The 17,180-nt window shown below is 34.4% G+C and overlaps 1 protein-coding gene across 3 annotated transcripts in view; it reads right to left on the bottom strand.

Annotated features, from left to right (window-relative positions):
- Positions 1 to 17,180, bottom strand: part of LOC118193410 (uncharacterized) — a 74,217-nt gene that overhangs the window by 15,699 nt on the left and 41,338 nt on the right. For all 3 annotated transcript variants that reach the window (XM_085810700.1, XM_035364490.2, XM_035364491.2), the window contains exon 5: positions 807 to 969. In XM_085810700.1, the coding sequence (XP_085666826.1) occupies positions 807 to 969 (163 nt within the window). The remainder of the gene's footprint in view (positions 1 to 806; positions 970 to 17,180) is intronic.

Raw genomic sequence — 17,180 nt, forward strand, 5'->3', positions numbered from 1 at the left:
CTGATTATACGCGTAACAGCTCAGCACTTTCAGACATACCTGGGATAAGCAAAGAAAGTTGTACATTAATTTTAATTAAAATTGGAAAATGGAGAAAGGTTGTGCTTGATTTGTGCCTTGGATTTTGACAGAACAGCAAACAGAAGATTGCTAGGGGAAAAAAAAAAAAAGACAAAGTGTCTATTGGAAAGGACCATCTTCTCCCATGCAACAAAAGAAAAAGGATGTCGATGCAGTTTGTATTTTTTTATTACAGAGGATATAATCTCCATAAATTTTCTTCTGAAATCAATCAGCATTTTTAGAAGGATGTGCCTTTTTCAGTTAAAAAACAGGATAAGGCAAGTTAATAAGGAACATTTTGATTCAAGGCAATGTTTTCTTTTACACAATAATGCTAGGCCCCATACAGAATTGTCTGTACAACAAACCTTGCTCAGAATGAAACTGCAATGATAAATTACTCACTATATTTTCCTAACTTATCATCAGCTATTTTTTTTTTCTTTTTTGAAAGCTTAAAATGGCCATGAATGCACAGAGATTTAAAAATGTCACAAATACTAAATCAAATGTTATACATATTTTGAAAACAGTTAGTTCCAATGCCTATAAACAGTACTCTGATGAACTAAATAAATGCTTGAAAATTTGTATAGACTGCCAGCAATTATTTTGAAGGAGATAAATTTATAACAATTTATATTATAGATAAGTAACCTTTTGCTAATTTATATGAAATTGTCCAGTTACTTTGTAGACACACCTTGTAATTTGAGCCATTCGAAATAGACAAAATTATATACCTCATTTCGCCAAAATCCAAAATTAAAAAAGATATCTCTGGGACCAGTTATACTACGCACTAGAGAAACATCCAAATGGAAATATGGCTTGTATTCTAGATGCATGTTCCATATGGTAAAAGTGTTATCACGGCAACTTACAGCAAACTGATTTCCATAAACCCTTAAAAAAGCATTACAAAGAAATTAAATAGATTTTCTAATACATATATATATGAATAGAATTATGGTAAAAAGATCATACAATTTTAAGAATATAAATAGAAAATAAAGAGAATAGACTTTAATTATTATGTGCCTTCTTTTAGTGCAAAAGAATACAAATGAATTTTTTAATTCTCCCACACTTACGAATACAAAAAGTAAAATGAGCTTATATTCAAAGGAAAGCTTTTTTTTTAAATTAGTGTAAAAAGTTTAAGAGAAAAGATAGATATGAAAATATGAAATACATTTTGGAGAAAGAAGTATAAAAATCTCTAATGTTTTCCCCAAAATAAAAAGGAAGCTATTCATGCAGCTAACTTAAAACACTTTAATATAAACTGCTTTAATACTAGAATTATGAAAACGAATATTTTGACAGCAAAATGATAATTAAATTGCTCATATTCTTTTTATTTTCATGCCATGTATTATTTGAGATTTGTTTGGAGTGGAAGAGAATGTCCTCTCTCCTAAAGTTGTAACGTCTCAAATGAATTTCATGTTTCTTGTCTGTCTGAATGTTTTAGTAAATTCTTTGTCTTGTTCTGTGCAGGTCACATAGTACTTTTCATTTCACTTGTAAAAGGATTCTGACCACTTTTTTTAATCTGGAATTTTTTTTCTGTATAAGTCATGTCATGTAAAACCATTGAAAGAAAATATCTACCACAAAAAGAAGCAGTAAAAATTTTACAAGAATTACCTGATGGCAATTCTGGTTCAGAAATAAATTATGAAGAATAGAATACAGAAATGTATTCTACTTCACGCAGTCAAGATTGGATTATTCCAAGTACAATAGGTGAATCCAGTTCATCAAATAATGGCTCAAAAATTTTTTTAAAAGGAAAGTGACATAAAGAAAATTGTTTCAACAAATTCACTTGCAAGACTTCTTCTTCATAACAGTTTGCTGGAAGCAAGTGGGTCAACTACTTTTTCTAAAAGTAATTGATGGGAACCATAGCAGTGCATGTAGACATTTTATCATAGAAAAAATATTGTGTCATTCACAGCAATGCACAGATGCTAAAGCGCATTAAAAGTCAAGAAATCTAAATAAGAAATTATCAGTTGATAAGCTTTTACTGCTTTATTATGTAACCAAAGTGTTTTGGCTGCTAAAGGACTTTCTGTTTTGAGTTTATGATCCAATCAATTCTCCGAACTCAAGATTCTTTAGTGAAACAGTGCACAGGACAGATGCTTAGAAATAAGAAGTACCTGCATAATGATTTGATGCCAACTAGATTGCAAAGATTTCAAACTGATCTATTTGGTCTTGCTTCAGAGGTATGGAATATATTTGAAAATTGCTTATAACATTCCAAACCAGGTGAAAATATTACAGTTTACAAGCAACTGTTTCCTGCAAAGACAAGATGCAGCTTTATTCCATATATGCCATAAAAACCCCATAAATTCAGCATAAAATTTTAGCTTTTAGCTGATGTAAACACAAAATACTTGGTAAGTGGATCTCTTTTTTAGGGAAAAGGTTAAAAGCAGACCTGTTGAAGAAACCATTGGGGAGCAAACAATTTACTGGTTCACTGGGGAGTTTTTTTATAACACCAAAAGAAATATTACTACAGGAAATTTGTTCACTTCTTTGAATTTAGTAAACAAAATTGACAAGTAAAGGAATTAGCTATTGTTGGTAGAGTCAACCTTTCAAAAAACATTTCCTCTTTCGTTCAAAAATATGAAAGATAAATTATAATTTAGTAAAATCATAATATAATATTTCTCATCATATCAGGAGAAAAAAATATCCTTCTCGCAAATTCAATTCAAATAATTCTGAAGCTGCATCAAATAATGGGGGGGGGGACAGTGTTGTTAAGTTTTCACAGTGCAACCGAATATAGAATGCTGTATTTCCTTGCATATGTTTCCCCCAGCTTTTTAGCGATAGGTTGTGAAAATTTTAAAAATTCACATAACTTTCCCCTTCCCCTGAAGGCTAGCATATTGTAAATTGTAATCCTTTTATTTTTTTTTTACATTTATTCAGTGTATTCAACTTGTATTTACATTTTTATATTAGTATTTGTATTAGCATCATTCATTTTTTTCCCCCTTGAGTTTATAATTTGAAATGAAATTTTGTGCAGATTCTTCGTTAAGCTACCCACATGTGGCAGGTTTTCTCCCACTTAAAAAACTTTCCAAACATTCTTTTTATCTTACTTCTATTATTTCATTCCAGCTTCACTGTAGCCTTATCTACTGATCATGTAGATGATCTTTTGAAATCTGGGTCTTTTGTTCACCCCTTCTCCTTCATTCCTTTGAAGTTCCTCTTGGGAAATGATGTCAAGACTCATTCATGTGAGGTGCCCATAGGGTTTTACAAGGTAAATACTTCTTTTAAAGGAATATTATTGTGACAGTTACCAGTAGGTTATTTTTGATTACTTTTTATTTGCTTTTACTGCAATCATATTCTTCAGACATTAGTTAAAAAAAAAAAAAAAAAAGGTGGAATATATGAGGAAATACTGTAGGTGTTTTGGATCAAATGGCTTGAAAATATTCCATCAGATCTTCAAACTAATGCTATCCAGTGCATATGTTTTTTAACACTAGAACATACACAATCTTCATCCCCCTGCCAAGTCAATCTGAAATTCAGGAATGCAGTTTTTGCACGTCTAATCTAGCTTGGCATGACATTTTCCACACACCATTTCCTTGCATGAAATACAAATATTAGTAGTCACATTACCATTGCAAGTTTTATTTCACATTTCCTCCTCTTTGGGGTTGATCTCTCTGATGTATCTGCTCTACTCGCATTTTTTTTTTTTTTTTTGGTTTATTAGTAAAGCATATGCAATTTTGATGCGTATCAGCAAACCTAACATCAGCATGAACGTCTGTCTTGTAATTGGTCTTTTAGTAATCTTTTTAAAAATAATCCAGGCATTTATTGCAGCTAAAAATAACATTATGCAAAAAGTATGAATAAGTCATCTTCTAGAAGGTGCTCTTTAAAGTGTATTTCCATCTGATCAATTACATTGACACCACATTTGGTTGCATTATAAACACTAATTGTTTATGGGGTTTTCTTTCCATTGTTACTTATATTGACAGATGGATGAAGAGTACTTTAAATCATTACATTTTTCTTTCTCTTTCTTTGATTTACTGTGTTAGTAGCACTTGTTTTGTCATGTTTTAGAATTTTTAGATTCATACAGTGCTTCTTGGGAATCTTTCATTGACTTCAGGATTTCTCTTCTTGCCCTACTGATAGTTCCTACCAAACTTGTTTCCTTCTTTTGAAGTTCTTCAGCTAAATAAAGTGACGTAAAAAATTATAAACTGTGGCATTTAAATCTTTGTTTAGAAAAGATTTCATCAGCCTCATAATGAAGTATTCAGATAATCTTTGACTATAAGACCTTTTTTCCTTTTTTTTCCCAGCTAAGGAAAAGCATTGAGGAGGTATTTTGTTCTTACATCAACAGCAAGCCAAAACTTTTGGGTTTTGATGGTATATACCGAGTAAAAGGACATTGTGTTTTGCTTGGGAACAGTTGTTGATATATAGTTATATTTTCTCTCGGTCTGAAGCAAGAAATGCAATTATCAATGCGGCGATTCAAAATTTCAGATATCATTCAAATTTATCTGCTTACAAACGTGTAGATTTCGAGTCAAATTGTAAAAAATCACAGAATTTGACAAAGCCTTGTTTTTTTCTATAAATTCTGGGCAAAAATTCAAGCCACAGGTTTTAGACCACAATGAATGAAATTCTATTCCTTTCACTCCACAAGCTTGTAATATTCCAATAAAGGAGAAAAAAAGAAGGGGGGGGGAAACATTCATAGAAAGAGACCAAGTGTCATTTTCAAGGACGCTCCTTGCCTCTACTTCGGTACATTTCTTTATATTTTTCAAATATGTGCTATCTATAAATAAAAACTAAGCGCTCAACAGACATCACAGACATTTCTTTTGGCATGATTTGTTGATTCCCTATCTTGCTGTAGAACACTTTTTTGGAAACTTTCCAGAATTTTTAAAAATTTTTATACATTTTTCCTTCTTTGCCATCAGGAGCAATGAATGCTTCCATATTACCTGACATATGTTTTGTAATTTTCTTGTTTTTACTTCCATCAGAATCTGATGTAAGTCATTTTTACTTTACAGTCCTTGTCTTCTATGTCTGATGGTTTACCACCTTCAGATCCATTATCTGATAGCTCACGTGAAAAATTTGCTATTTCCTCTGGGGTTAATCCTTTTTACTAGTTATTTTTTACAATATATTCAATAAAACTGAGTAGCATGAATGAGTGAGTGAGTGAGAGAGATTATTGGCGCAAAACCAGAGATGGTCATAATGCACCAAATATGAGGTAAGATGATCTAAATTGATGAAATCAAAATAATTTATTAGAAAATAAAAAAAGGTAGACAAATATACCAAATCCAGAGGATGAAGTTATATAAAAATAAGGTAAAAGCACACAAGTGGTAAAAGCACACATTAAAATACAATACACAGTCTTTCAAAACAAATTACATTAGGTAATAAAAGCCAGTCTCTTTTAGATAATAAAATAAATTACTATTGACCTCTCTTCCAATTAAAACGTCTTCCATAAGTCACAGCTATTAAAATATTTCTGATGAAGACTATTAAAACATGGACACTCAATTATAATATGACTGACTAATAGACAAACATTACAATTCAAACAAACAGGCTCATTCTCAGCTTTCAAAAGGTAGTTATGTGTCACTCTAGTGTGACCAATTCTGAGGCGAGTCAAAAGAACTTTCTCCTTACGATTTCTAGTAAAATCCCAGTAAAATCAAATAAAATGTTCAATTCTAGGCTTAACATTTCTCAACTTGTTGTGAAGCTGAAAGTCCCAAAGTTGCTGCCATTTTTTTCGGATCTTCTCTTTGATGACACAACAGATGTCTCTAAAAGGGATGAGGTGACTAGACAGTTCAACAACAGATTTCGCTGCAATATGTGCCAGCTCATTTCTCTTTATTCCCGCATGCCCAGGAAACCAGCAGTACAGGATTTCATATCCTCTACTCGTTTAGTTTATATGAATCTTGAGAACCTCCACTACTACAGGATTCTAAGTGTTGGGAAAAGCTTCTAACCATTTAAGAGCACTATACAAATCTGTATAAACTATGAACTTTTCGCAGCAGAGCTTTGAGATATATAAAAGACCATAATATATTGCAGTTAGTTCAGATGTTAAGACTTAGAAAGCATGGTGCAAGCATCTGCCCTCTATATGATTTTCAATTACAAATGGCATCCCAACATAATCATTTGACTTACATCTGTATATATATCAGATGATAACTGCTATATTTGTGCCTGAGCTCAGTGAAGAGTTGTCTGTAAATGATCTTGTTAGTGCTTCCCTTCACGTGATGGTTGAAAACATCACGAAGCTGGATTTGTGCCCTTTCCCAAGGCGGGATTTCAAAATTTTGCACTGCTTGGGAACACATATCAGAGAGGGAGAAATCTTCAATGGCAGGTCGAACTCTTAAAAGAAAGGACAAAATGGACGTGCTTCAAATAAAGTGTTACACATATTATCAAGTAAGCACAGCTTATTAGGATGTTCAGATTGCAAAAAATATTAAAAACACTGAAAAAGAGACAACTGCTCATGCCTCAGATTAAGTGATATCTTGTTAGAGTCAACACAAAGGCTCTGGACAGGAGACGTCCTGAAAGCTCCAGAACAAATCGGCAGAGACTGATGATGAACATTATCTAGTTTTAGCATCACTGAAGACCGAGCAGATCCAGAAACAACTGAGCCATAGTCTAGTCTACACCGGAGAAGCGCTCTGTAAATTTTACTTCAGGTGCAACTGGAATCCTTGACCCATTGAGATATAATTCATGCTCAGGAGGAAGACCTCGCTTTCTACAAAAGTGCACGTACACAGTCTTCTGCTTCGAAAACGTAAATCCTTGTCTATTTGCCCATTCCTTGATCCTGTTCAAAGCAATCTGGAGCTGCCTCTCTACATGTCTCATATCTGCTCCTCAACAGCTAATTTGTAGATTATGAACATATAAAGATCCTGAAATGGGAGGAGGAAGTTCTTTTACTACAGTTTATTTTTAGGCAGAACAGGGTTACACTAAGCAGACAGCCTAGAGGCACACCCTCCTCCTGTTCGAATACCTAATAGGAAACACAGGGAATCCTTACTTGAAAAGTTCTAGGGTTACAAAAATTCTGAATGAAAATTGGCAGGTTGCTGCGCAAGCCATTGTCATGAAGATCCCGAAGTTACCGTATCTCTATGCCTTATCATAAGCTTTTCCAATGTAAAAAAATATAGAGACAAGATGGTTTATTCTAACAAAAGCTTTTCGAATGGATGTCTCCAAAAGGAGCATATTATCTATTGTTGTTCTTCCCTTTCAAAAACCGCTTTGGTAAGGCAATATAACATTATTCTTTTACATATAGTAGACTAGGCGAATTTCACTCCTTCCACACTCTATTGTAAAGAGTGAGAAGGGCAGTCAATGGTTCATTGGACAAATGCTTCAGCATTTTTTAATTCACGCCATCAAGACCCGGACAAGACCTACGTGTCTCCAATAAAGCTCTCTTTAACTTTAGCATAGTAAAATCTATATTATAAGGCTCACAGTTGGAAGAGTTAAAAGCAATCAGATTTCTATCAGAGCTCTGCTTGATAGAAAGAAAACCAGGTGAATAATTTCTGCTGGAAGAAACGGCATCAAAAGTCTCACCAATAGTATTCACAATTTCTTCTATAGAGCTAATCACTCAGCCATATTTTTCCAAGAAAGAAAGTGAGTGGTTTTTATATATTCCGCATGCTTTTCTAACTCTTTCTCAAACCCGCTTACTAGGCATAGAGGATGTTATTGATGACACATACAAAATCCAGGAAACCCTTTCACCCTGCTGTCTTACTTTTTGTGCATTTGCTTTGGCTCTTTTAAACGCTTTAAAGTTTTGCAAAGTAGGGTACCTACAAAAAATTCCTCAATGCTTTTCTTTGTTTTTTCAGTGCTTCATCACAGTCACAATTACACCATGGTTTCGATTACCGTAGCATTTTCCCTGATGTTTTAGGAATGGAAAGCATAACTACCTGAATTCTAGCATTAGTACCAGATTCCACTGCATCATCAATCTGCACAGCTTTCACTACTTCGTCTGTGAGCTCTGCAACAGATGAGAAGAATTCCCAGTCAGCCCTATCCAGTATAAACCAAGGGGATCTCGACATGGGGCTTGCTCCTCCTCGTACAAGAGATACGAAAATGGGATAATGATCGCTGTTGTAAAGATCATTTCCAACACTGAAGGTGCAAAAAGACAAGAGAGATGGTGAACAGATGGCAAGATCAACAGCGTGAAATGTCCTTGTAGGTTTATGGAAGTATGTGTCCTGCCCATTATTCAGAAGACAAAGGCAATGGTTTTGGATCATCTGCTCAATTTGTCTTCCTCGAGAATTGGTGTCTTTACTTCCCCACAGCAGACTAGCCGTTAAAATCCCGTTATGATAAAGGGCTCAGGCAGCAGCAGTATGAGGTCATTTAAATGCTGTTGATCAATGTGCTCATTTGGAGGCAAGTAAAGAGGAACGACTGAAACCCCAATATGAAAATTTACCCGTATAGCAACAACTTGGAGGGATGTTGTCAAAGGAAGTGTATCTGATGGATAGTCAAGTGAAATGAGGAGACCTACACCTCCACTGGCACGTTCAGATGCAAGATTATGTTTCCTGACAATCGATAACCTCCGAAGTTTTGCTTCTTGTTCTGGTTTCAGGTTTGTTTCCTGTTTTGCCAAGCACACAGGGTTATGAGTATTGACCATACTTTTGATGTCAAGCAAATGACACGAGGGTGGCCATTATGATTTATGTTTGTTCTTTCTGCGCTGGTCTTTTGTTTTTCGTGGAAGTAGATGCTTGGGAACATCTAGCCCCTCTTCTACTTCCACACTATCTGAATCTAAGATTCAGATACCATACCATCAAATGAGCTATTGCCAAGGCTTCTATTTTTGTTAACATTTTTGGGTTTACTTTGGATTGCTATTTTTTTGGGGGGGAGTACGACATGAGTTGGAGATTCAATTTTCTTGCTTGCAATCTGCTGGTTTTTATTTGGTGGAGTCTGTGCATTTATTGAAGTTTGGGTGGCAATGGTACATGTTTCTTTAATGGCACTGACATATGATATATCTGCTTGAAGCTGTGTGCTTTAAACCAGCCTTCTGGCTTCTGCTTAAGAGATGTTCCTAGTGACTTTTGCTGTCCGTACTTCCTTTTCTGTTTTCCATTTTGGACACGAACGAGAAATTCCTGGATGATCACCCTTGCAATTTATACACAATGCTGCAGCGGTGCAATTATCACTATCGTGACCAACCAAAGAACATCGAGCACATGTCAGGTTGCCACAACCGGATGTCTTAAAGTGACCAAACTGCTGGCATTGGAAGCATCGCATTGGGTTAGGAATATATGATATTATGGGAGAGTTCAGATACCCAGCCTTTATATTCTTTGGCAGATCAGGTGTTAAAAGTCAGGATCACGTGTTTTGTGTCAATCAAATGACCTTCCTTGCACATCTTGATTCGCTTATTCAACCTTTTGGTCAGCTAACTCAGAAACGAACTCTTCTTCTGAAACAAACACAACGACAATTTCCAAAACCACACCTTTTCATACGTTGAGTATTTTGTGCACTGACACAGATATGGGTATTTGTCCAAGTTTGCATTGTCGGAAAAGTGAAGCAGACTGGGTGGCCGAAACGGTATCAATAAACAGGTCTCCAGAAAAGGAGACGCTTTATGTACCTTGGCTCACCTATGCATGAATGAAAGTATTTGCTTACCAGGAAAGGAGACATCTTTTGCAATTCTCCAGAGGCACTGCAAACAACAACAAAGTGCGGACAATCAGTAGTTTCTTTGGCATTTGCATTGATACAGATTTTTTTGCTAACAGATTTATCAATAATCTCGATATCTTGGTTGGTTTCATTTGACTCGGGGTTTTTTTTAAGATGAAAAGAGAAGACATGATTGAAAGAGAAAAGATTCAGGTCCGAGGGCCCCGCCCACCATGGAGCCCAACAAGGGAACGCAGATTCCTGTGTTAGGGCTAGCCAGACCTATATGCAAACTGAAGCCCCACAGTCGGCTTTCCCGAAAGCAGGTACTCCCGACAGCTTATCCCCAAGCCACTGATATAAGGACTATTGATCAGCCAATTGACACTTGTGAGGACGACTAAGGCGTCTCCTATTTAGCTGAAGCAGAGGCCAAAGCAGTGTGTTCGGAACAGTACCTCGCCCCTCAACTACCAGGATCCTCCTTTCCAGCAGCACGGGTGTCAAACACATGGGCAGTTTTCTCGTCACTCGAAAACTAGAAACAAGAGCTGCGGGGAGAAGGGAAGGGGGAAAAGTTCCAGCCAAGAGGAGACGGAAAAGAGGATAGATCATTGAGGCTCCAGGATCGTTACACCCATCTCACCAAGAAGATGATCCCCTGAAGGGCTAGGGTACCTCGGGATTGCTGCACCTGTACTCACAAGAGTGAGCCCCTGGGGGGGAGTAGTAGCATGAATGTTTATGAAGAATATAACACAAATAGCAATGAGATGATTACAAAAGCAGTCATCCCAGGAAGTAAAAAATTTTAATCGGAAGGTGCTAAGAACTGAGCATTTTTTCAACGTAGGGGTGGAAAGGGGAATGTCACGATAACTGATATATCACTCTTTCAAAAGGCAAGTTCAGTACAAGGTCACAACCCCTAAACAGGATGGATATGATAAAACTGTGGCTCTCTCCCCCTGCCCCAGAGTCGATATGACTCCATTGGCCAATCTAGGGATATAGACCCAGAAATATTTTACAAATTAAGATAAATATTTCTGGTTTTCTCAAGTTACAGACATTCATTAAAAAATCACAGAGGGAAAACAACTGAAATGAAAAATTAGAAAAGATTTGAGTGTTTTTTATGTGCAGAATCGAAAGGACTCTGTCGGGCATTTTAGTGTTAATATCCTAGATTTACATACAATAAATGCATAGGTTATCTATAAGGTGACTACTGGCAATGCAAACATTAGTTCCTATGATTTTCATTTTAGATGTGGCCTAACAGCTATGAAAAAAATTACATTTTCCTCAAAAAAGAACTTTCATGCTTCCATGGAGAAGCCTAAAAATGTTCCTTCTGCAAATAAGCATAAATAATGTCAAATTAATCAATACAGAAAAATAAAACTACAAATGTTTATGCAAGGCGCAATAAATGTGTTTGGGCCTTGCATAGAGAGAATTACTAAATTAATCATTTGTGTAAATTACAAAGAAGAATGATGTAAGCAATTTTTTATTTTTATTAGACAGTGGAAACACTGTTTATATGTTTCTCCTTTATATACATGTCTTCTACATTTATGTGCTGTTTCATCTTAGTCCCAATTCAGTCTTAGTTACTTTAATAGTAAAACATTTCTTTTCTATGTCACAAAACTTCAGTTATACATCGTGTTTTCTTAACATACTGTACTGGCTTTGCATTTCACAGTCCCACTGTTCAAGTACTTTTCCCACAAATGGGGATAAGAGAAGAAAACAAAGGTATGAGACATCACAGTCTGGTACAGGTGTTGAAAACCACTTCATGAATACAGGGGACACTTGGAAGGAAAAGGATATACATTTTTTTCCTGAACAGGACACCGTGTTACACAAACTAGTTGGAGCAGAATTAATTGATATAAAATGTCATAAAAGTGAAAGGCACTCTCGTTAAAATATATTTGTGTGTGTGTGTGATTATGGCAAAGCCACGAGGGCTATCTGCCTAAGGGAAGGAATGCCTTCTTGGAGGACTTTCTAAGGGAAACTGGCTTGTATACACATTACACATGGGGAAAACCACGAAAACGCCCATGCAGCTGGCCCGTTCGCGGGATTCGAACCTCGGACTGAAGTACCAGTGTTCAGAGACTTTACCGCTCGGCCACTGGTGGGCCTCGTTAAAATATAAATCTCAAATCTAAGAATCTGATAAGAACACTTGTTTGACGAAAATTGAGTTAGCAAACAAACTGAATATTCCTCAGACAACACTAAAAATGGTTATTTATGATAGAAATTTGAAGAAAGAGCAGAAATTTGTAGGCAGTCTATTTCAAAGAAATTATGTGTTCAAGAAAGAAAGTTTCCCGAGGATAAACCCGTTTTGCTGAAACTTTTCATTCAGTGTCATGCATCCAATATTCATTGTCACGCATTCAATCTTTAGTATTAATCAAGAATTCAAAAGAAATAGCACTTCGACTGAATGATAAGGAAGCTAGCTTTTCAACAGGATGTTTGCACAAATTTAAACTGTGTCATGTAATTTCATGTCATATAATAAATAGAAAAACAAAAAGCCTTCCTATTAAATGGGTTGAAGAGTGGTTCAGAGATTTATCCACCAAAATACATGGATTTGAATTAAAAGACATTTTCAATATTAATAAAACCGCTCTTTTCTTTAATTATGCCTGCAAGAACTCTAGCTTACAAAAATGACCAGCATCAGAAAGCTACACAAAGTAAAGAACATCCCATTATTTTACAAATACAAATGCTGATGGTATAGAAAAAATGATTCAATTTGTTATAGGAAAGTAAAAAAAAAAAAAAAAAAAAAAAAAAAAAAACCAAGGTGCTTGAAACGTGTTAAAAACTCTGCCATTAAAATATAAAGCAAATAAGAAAGCATGGATGACTACAGAAATTTTTAGAGAATGGCTAAAAAAATTAGACAAACCTGCAAAATTTTACTTTTTTATAGATTAGTGTATCACCCATTCTCAAATGACAGATTTCTTGCAAAATGTGAAAGTTGTTTTTTTCCCATCAAATTGCACTACTTTAGTACAACCTCTATATCTGTGTGTCATTAAGAATTTGAAAATGTTTTACAGGCAAAGATTGATTCAAACAGCCTTTAAAAATATTACTACAGGAAATTTTAAATATTCTTAAGGCTATGAATATGATTTCACTTGCCTGCATGCTAGTAAAACCACAAGCAATTAAAAATTGCTTCGTTAAGGTGAATTTTTAAACCCAGAATCAAATGAAAATGTTGATGATGAAAATAATGATAAAACTGAATATGGATGAAGAAGATTGGAAACTACTGGAATTTGACATTACAATCGAGGAATACATAAACTGTGATGCAAATGTAGTGACGTCAGACCTATGTACGATTAAAGAACTGTCTGAAAACAGTTTACCAGATGAATATTTAAGTAGTGGAGATGAATAAGTAATGGTACCTTCTTTTCAAAATGCAACCTACTGCATTGACACAACCAGAAATTTCTTTGGGTTAATAATACCAGCAAGAAAACATATCAAGAACTGAATTTGATTCATAGTGCTTTGTTTAAAATTCAGAGTCAAAAGACACACACATCAGACAACAATTAAAGAATTTTTCTTTAAAAAAAGTTATGATCTACTATAAAATGTTCTTGGAAATAAAAATGTTACTTATGATAATTCAAATAAAGATATGACCTTTCCAATTTTAAGAAACAGTGTACTGAAATTTACATTCTTATGATTTAAAAAATATTAATTATAAAAATTAGTTCAATTGCTTAAAATATTAATTAAATATATATATATATATAAGTTTGCAACATAAATTAAAATTTAGTTTATGCATTTCTTTCATTCACATGGTATTTGTGAATAGTCCCTTGAACGACGTATAAATGGTTCTCTGCTACATATTCATATTTTATTTTTAAAAAATGATAAACAATATCCTACGAACATCTAAACTGAGAACATTTTGTGTAGGGTATAAGATTAATATTAATGATTTATATTGTGAAAAAGAAACTGTAGCCATGTATTTCTGAAAAATAAATAAATAAATAAATAAATTTTTGAAGATCCTGTAAAAATGAATTTAACACACTAAATTATAATATATTTATTTAAAATAATTTTAAAATGCTAGATTTTGTACATTAAATAAGTTGTGGTCAAAATAACCACACACTGTAGTGAGGGTTCAGCCGTGGCTTTCGAGATTAGATGGCCTGGTCAGCTGCAGAATCACATGATTTGACGTCACGTAAGGCGTCTGAACTTTCACCCTTCGCACTGCATTGTGTGGACACTGCAAGCGAAGACTTCTTATTACGTTGATTGCGTGCTGTATATTTTTATCATTCGTGTGTTTTTTATTGCTAAATTTAAGTAATGTTGTTAAGGATATTTTCGTTTTTAAATTGAGATTACTAGTTAACTTATTTGTTAACAAGAATAACGATCAACGTCTATGTAGCTGTCTTCATCATGCCTGCACGATGTTGCATTCCAGCATGCAAATCCAATTACGATGGCACTAATGAATATGTATCAGTACTCAAATTTCCAAAAGATACAGTAAAACGGGATTTATGGATCAAAAAAATTCATTCAAAAAAAAAAAAAAACTGCAAATGAATATATGACCTTTTATATACATTTTAAAGTCCCTGAAAATTTAATTATTATGCATTATTAAAAACAAACACTCTAAACATCGAACGAAACACTCGCATTCAAATCTGAAGCAAAGAAAGTCACTGAAGGATCGGACGCTTTTCGTGACGTCACTCGTAGCTAACCAGGCCATGTTATCTCGAAGGCCACGGTTCAGCTCGGAATGCTGTAATGCTAGTGCTACTAGCACTGCTAACTGCAATTAGCTTCTTTTAAAAAATTACTAAAAAAAGAAAAGAGTACATTAAAATATAAATTTAGCATTACTAATGATGCTTTTACTTCCTCACTTGATTAAAAATCAAATAATTATGACTATTAAACCTCACTAACATTGCCTGTAAAATATTACAAAAAAATTAAATTTCATTCATGTTTACATTTCATCATGTTACATCCATACAAGAACAATTGGTATATGCACATTAGCGCAATTGCCTTGTAGAAGACAGAAAAATTTCAGAATGTGCCAAACCCTAGCAAATATGCGCATAACAATTTGGTATTTGTGTATTAGTGCAACTGTCTTTAAAAAAAAAATCATTATATTTTCAGAGTGTGGCTAAACTTTGGCAATCATTTGACGTATTCCAGTTTCCAATACGTTTTGGATTAAATTTTGTATAATTTAGGTTAATTTCTTTGTAGCAGCCAGAAAAATTTCCAGAATTAATTTTGTATGTTTATTTGTCGATTTTTTGCCATAAATACAGGTAGTCCTACTACAACATGGCATCCTGTAACACGGTTTCTCTTTAACACCATAAGAAAATTGTCCAAACAATCCGAAGAAATTTAACGAACTCCACACGAAGATTTTCCATATTGAGCAAAGCACCCATTCATTTAACACATCCTTGTTTCTTAAGTTCTGCCAGTTGTCTCCCAAGATCCGGTACCCGCAATAACAAATGCTCTCAGGAAGATGTGCCATGTGGTGTAGAGCGACCATTGAATTCTTACCCAGTAACGGAGGAAAATTGTTTCCTTCCATGATCTTCAAAGCTCAATACCACAACAGAAACAATACCCAGTCTCAAGAGAGCACAATCACCAGATAACAATGAAGAAACCTCACTATCGCAGAAGGTGAACAACATGGGGTCACAACAAGTGCTCTAAAACGCACAACTTGCATGTTCGGCTTCTAAAATTAGAATTCTCATCTCCATACCTTGAAAATTATATGCAATTTATATTGTGAAAGAGAAACTATTGCCACGAATCTATGAAAAATAAATAAAAAATAAACATTTTTATGAAGTTCTTTTTGAAGATCCTGTAAAAAAATGAATTTAATACACTTAATTCTAACATATTTATTTAAAATAATTTTACTGGTCAGCAGTCTGCGTCTAACCATGATGTGTTAAAAAATAACTTTTTCATCTTTCATCTTTAAGATCTAAGGTTCTGTCCCAAAATTCGCCTCGTAAAGACAAAAAAATGTTTAAGAGGAAATTCATTTTTTTTAGAAGCAAAACTACAAATCTTGAACCGTCTTTTAAAAAGAGAAAAGACATCTCACATTGGGAAAAGTTTTAATTTGAATAAAGCAACATTCTGGACTATTAAGAAAAATGAAAAAGAAATAAGAAGTGCAATTGCTGCAAGATTTTTGACATCCGCAAAACATGCAGTTCGACACGGGGCACCAATACTTGAGAAGATGGAAAAGAATATCTGTCAAAAAAAGAATTTCATTGGATGTTAATATCATTAAAAAAAAGCACTCACAATTTTCAAGCATCTTAAAGAACATGAGGAATCCTCTGTCAATCCAGATTTTCTGGCAAGTAAAGGTTGGTTCGAAAATTTCAAAAAGCAACCTGCAATACATAGCATAAGAATTCAAGAAGAATCTGCATCGGCTGCTTGTGAAGCTGCTAGGGTGTAAGATTCTGTGCTGTGTGCTTTTAAATTACAATTTGACTTTAAAAAGTTATAAGAAGGCTTAAGCTTAGCTGAAAATTTCGAATCATTTTTCTTCTTGAGTGCACACACTGCCGCTGAAATAAGTCAAAAATTCAAAAGGCAGCTGCAAAACTATCTAGCTTATAGTATTGAGAAATTTACATTGCACCAGTAAGAACTAGTAAGCAAAATAAAATTACAGATTTTTTAAAGAGGGAAGAAAATGTCAGAACTTTAAATGAAGAAGAAAAAAGTGAAAGCGATCTCATTCCACCGAAAAAAATGTTTTCGGTTGATTATACTGAGCAGTGGCAATGAAGAAATTTATTAACACATTATGAGCAGTAACGGGTATTTGTACCCATTTCGCAGATTGATACTTATAAGCGGGACGGGTACTAGCAACCATTTTGCGGATTGCCGTTTAAAAGCAAGGCAGGTATTAGTACCTGTTTAAAATCCCCACTTTTAAGTGACACAAGGGAAAAAATAACGTTTCATATAATATATGGATTAGTATACAGTCAAAAGTCTTTAATCCGGACTCGTCGGGACTTCGGCGATTCCGGATTATCGATTTTTCCGGATTATAGATCATCAGTTTAAATCTGGTAAGATGGCATGCAGAAATTATAAAATTAAAA

The sequence above is a fragment of the Stegodyphus dumicola genome, chromosome 2 (genome assembly GCF_044657685.1).
Source record: "Stegodyphus dumicola isolate Sdum_Otavi_A_Nest chromosome 2, ASM4465768v1".
Classification (NCBI taxonomy): domain Eukaryota; kingdom Metazoa; phylum Arthropoda; class Arachnida; order Araneae; family Eresidae; genus Stegodyphus; species Stegodyphus dumicola.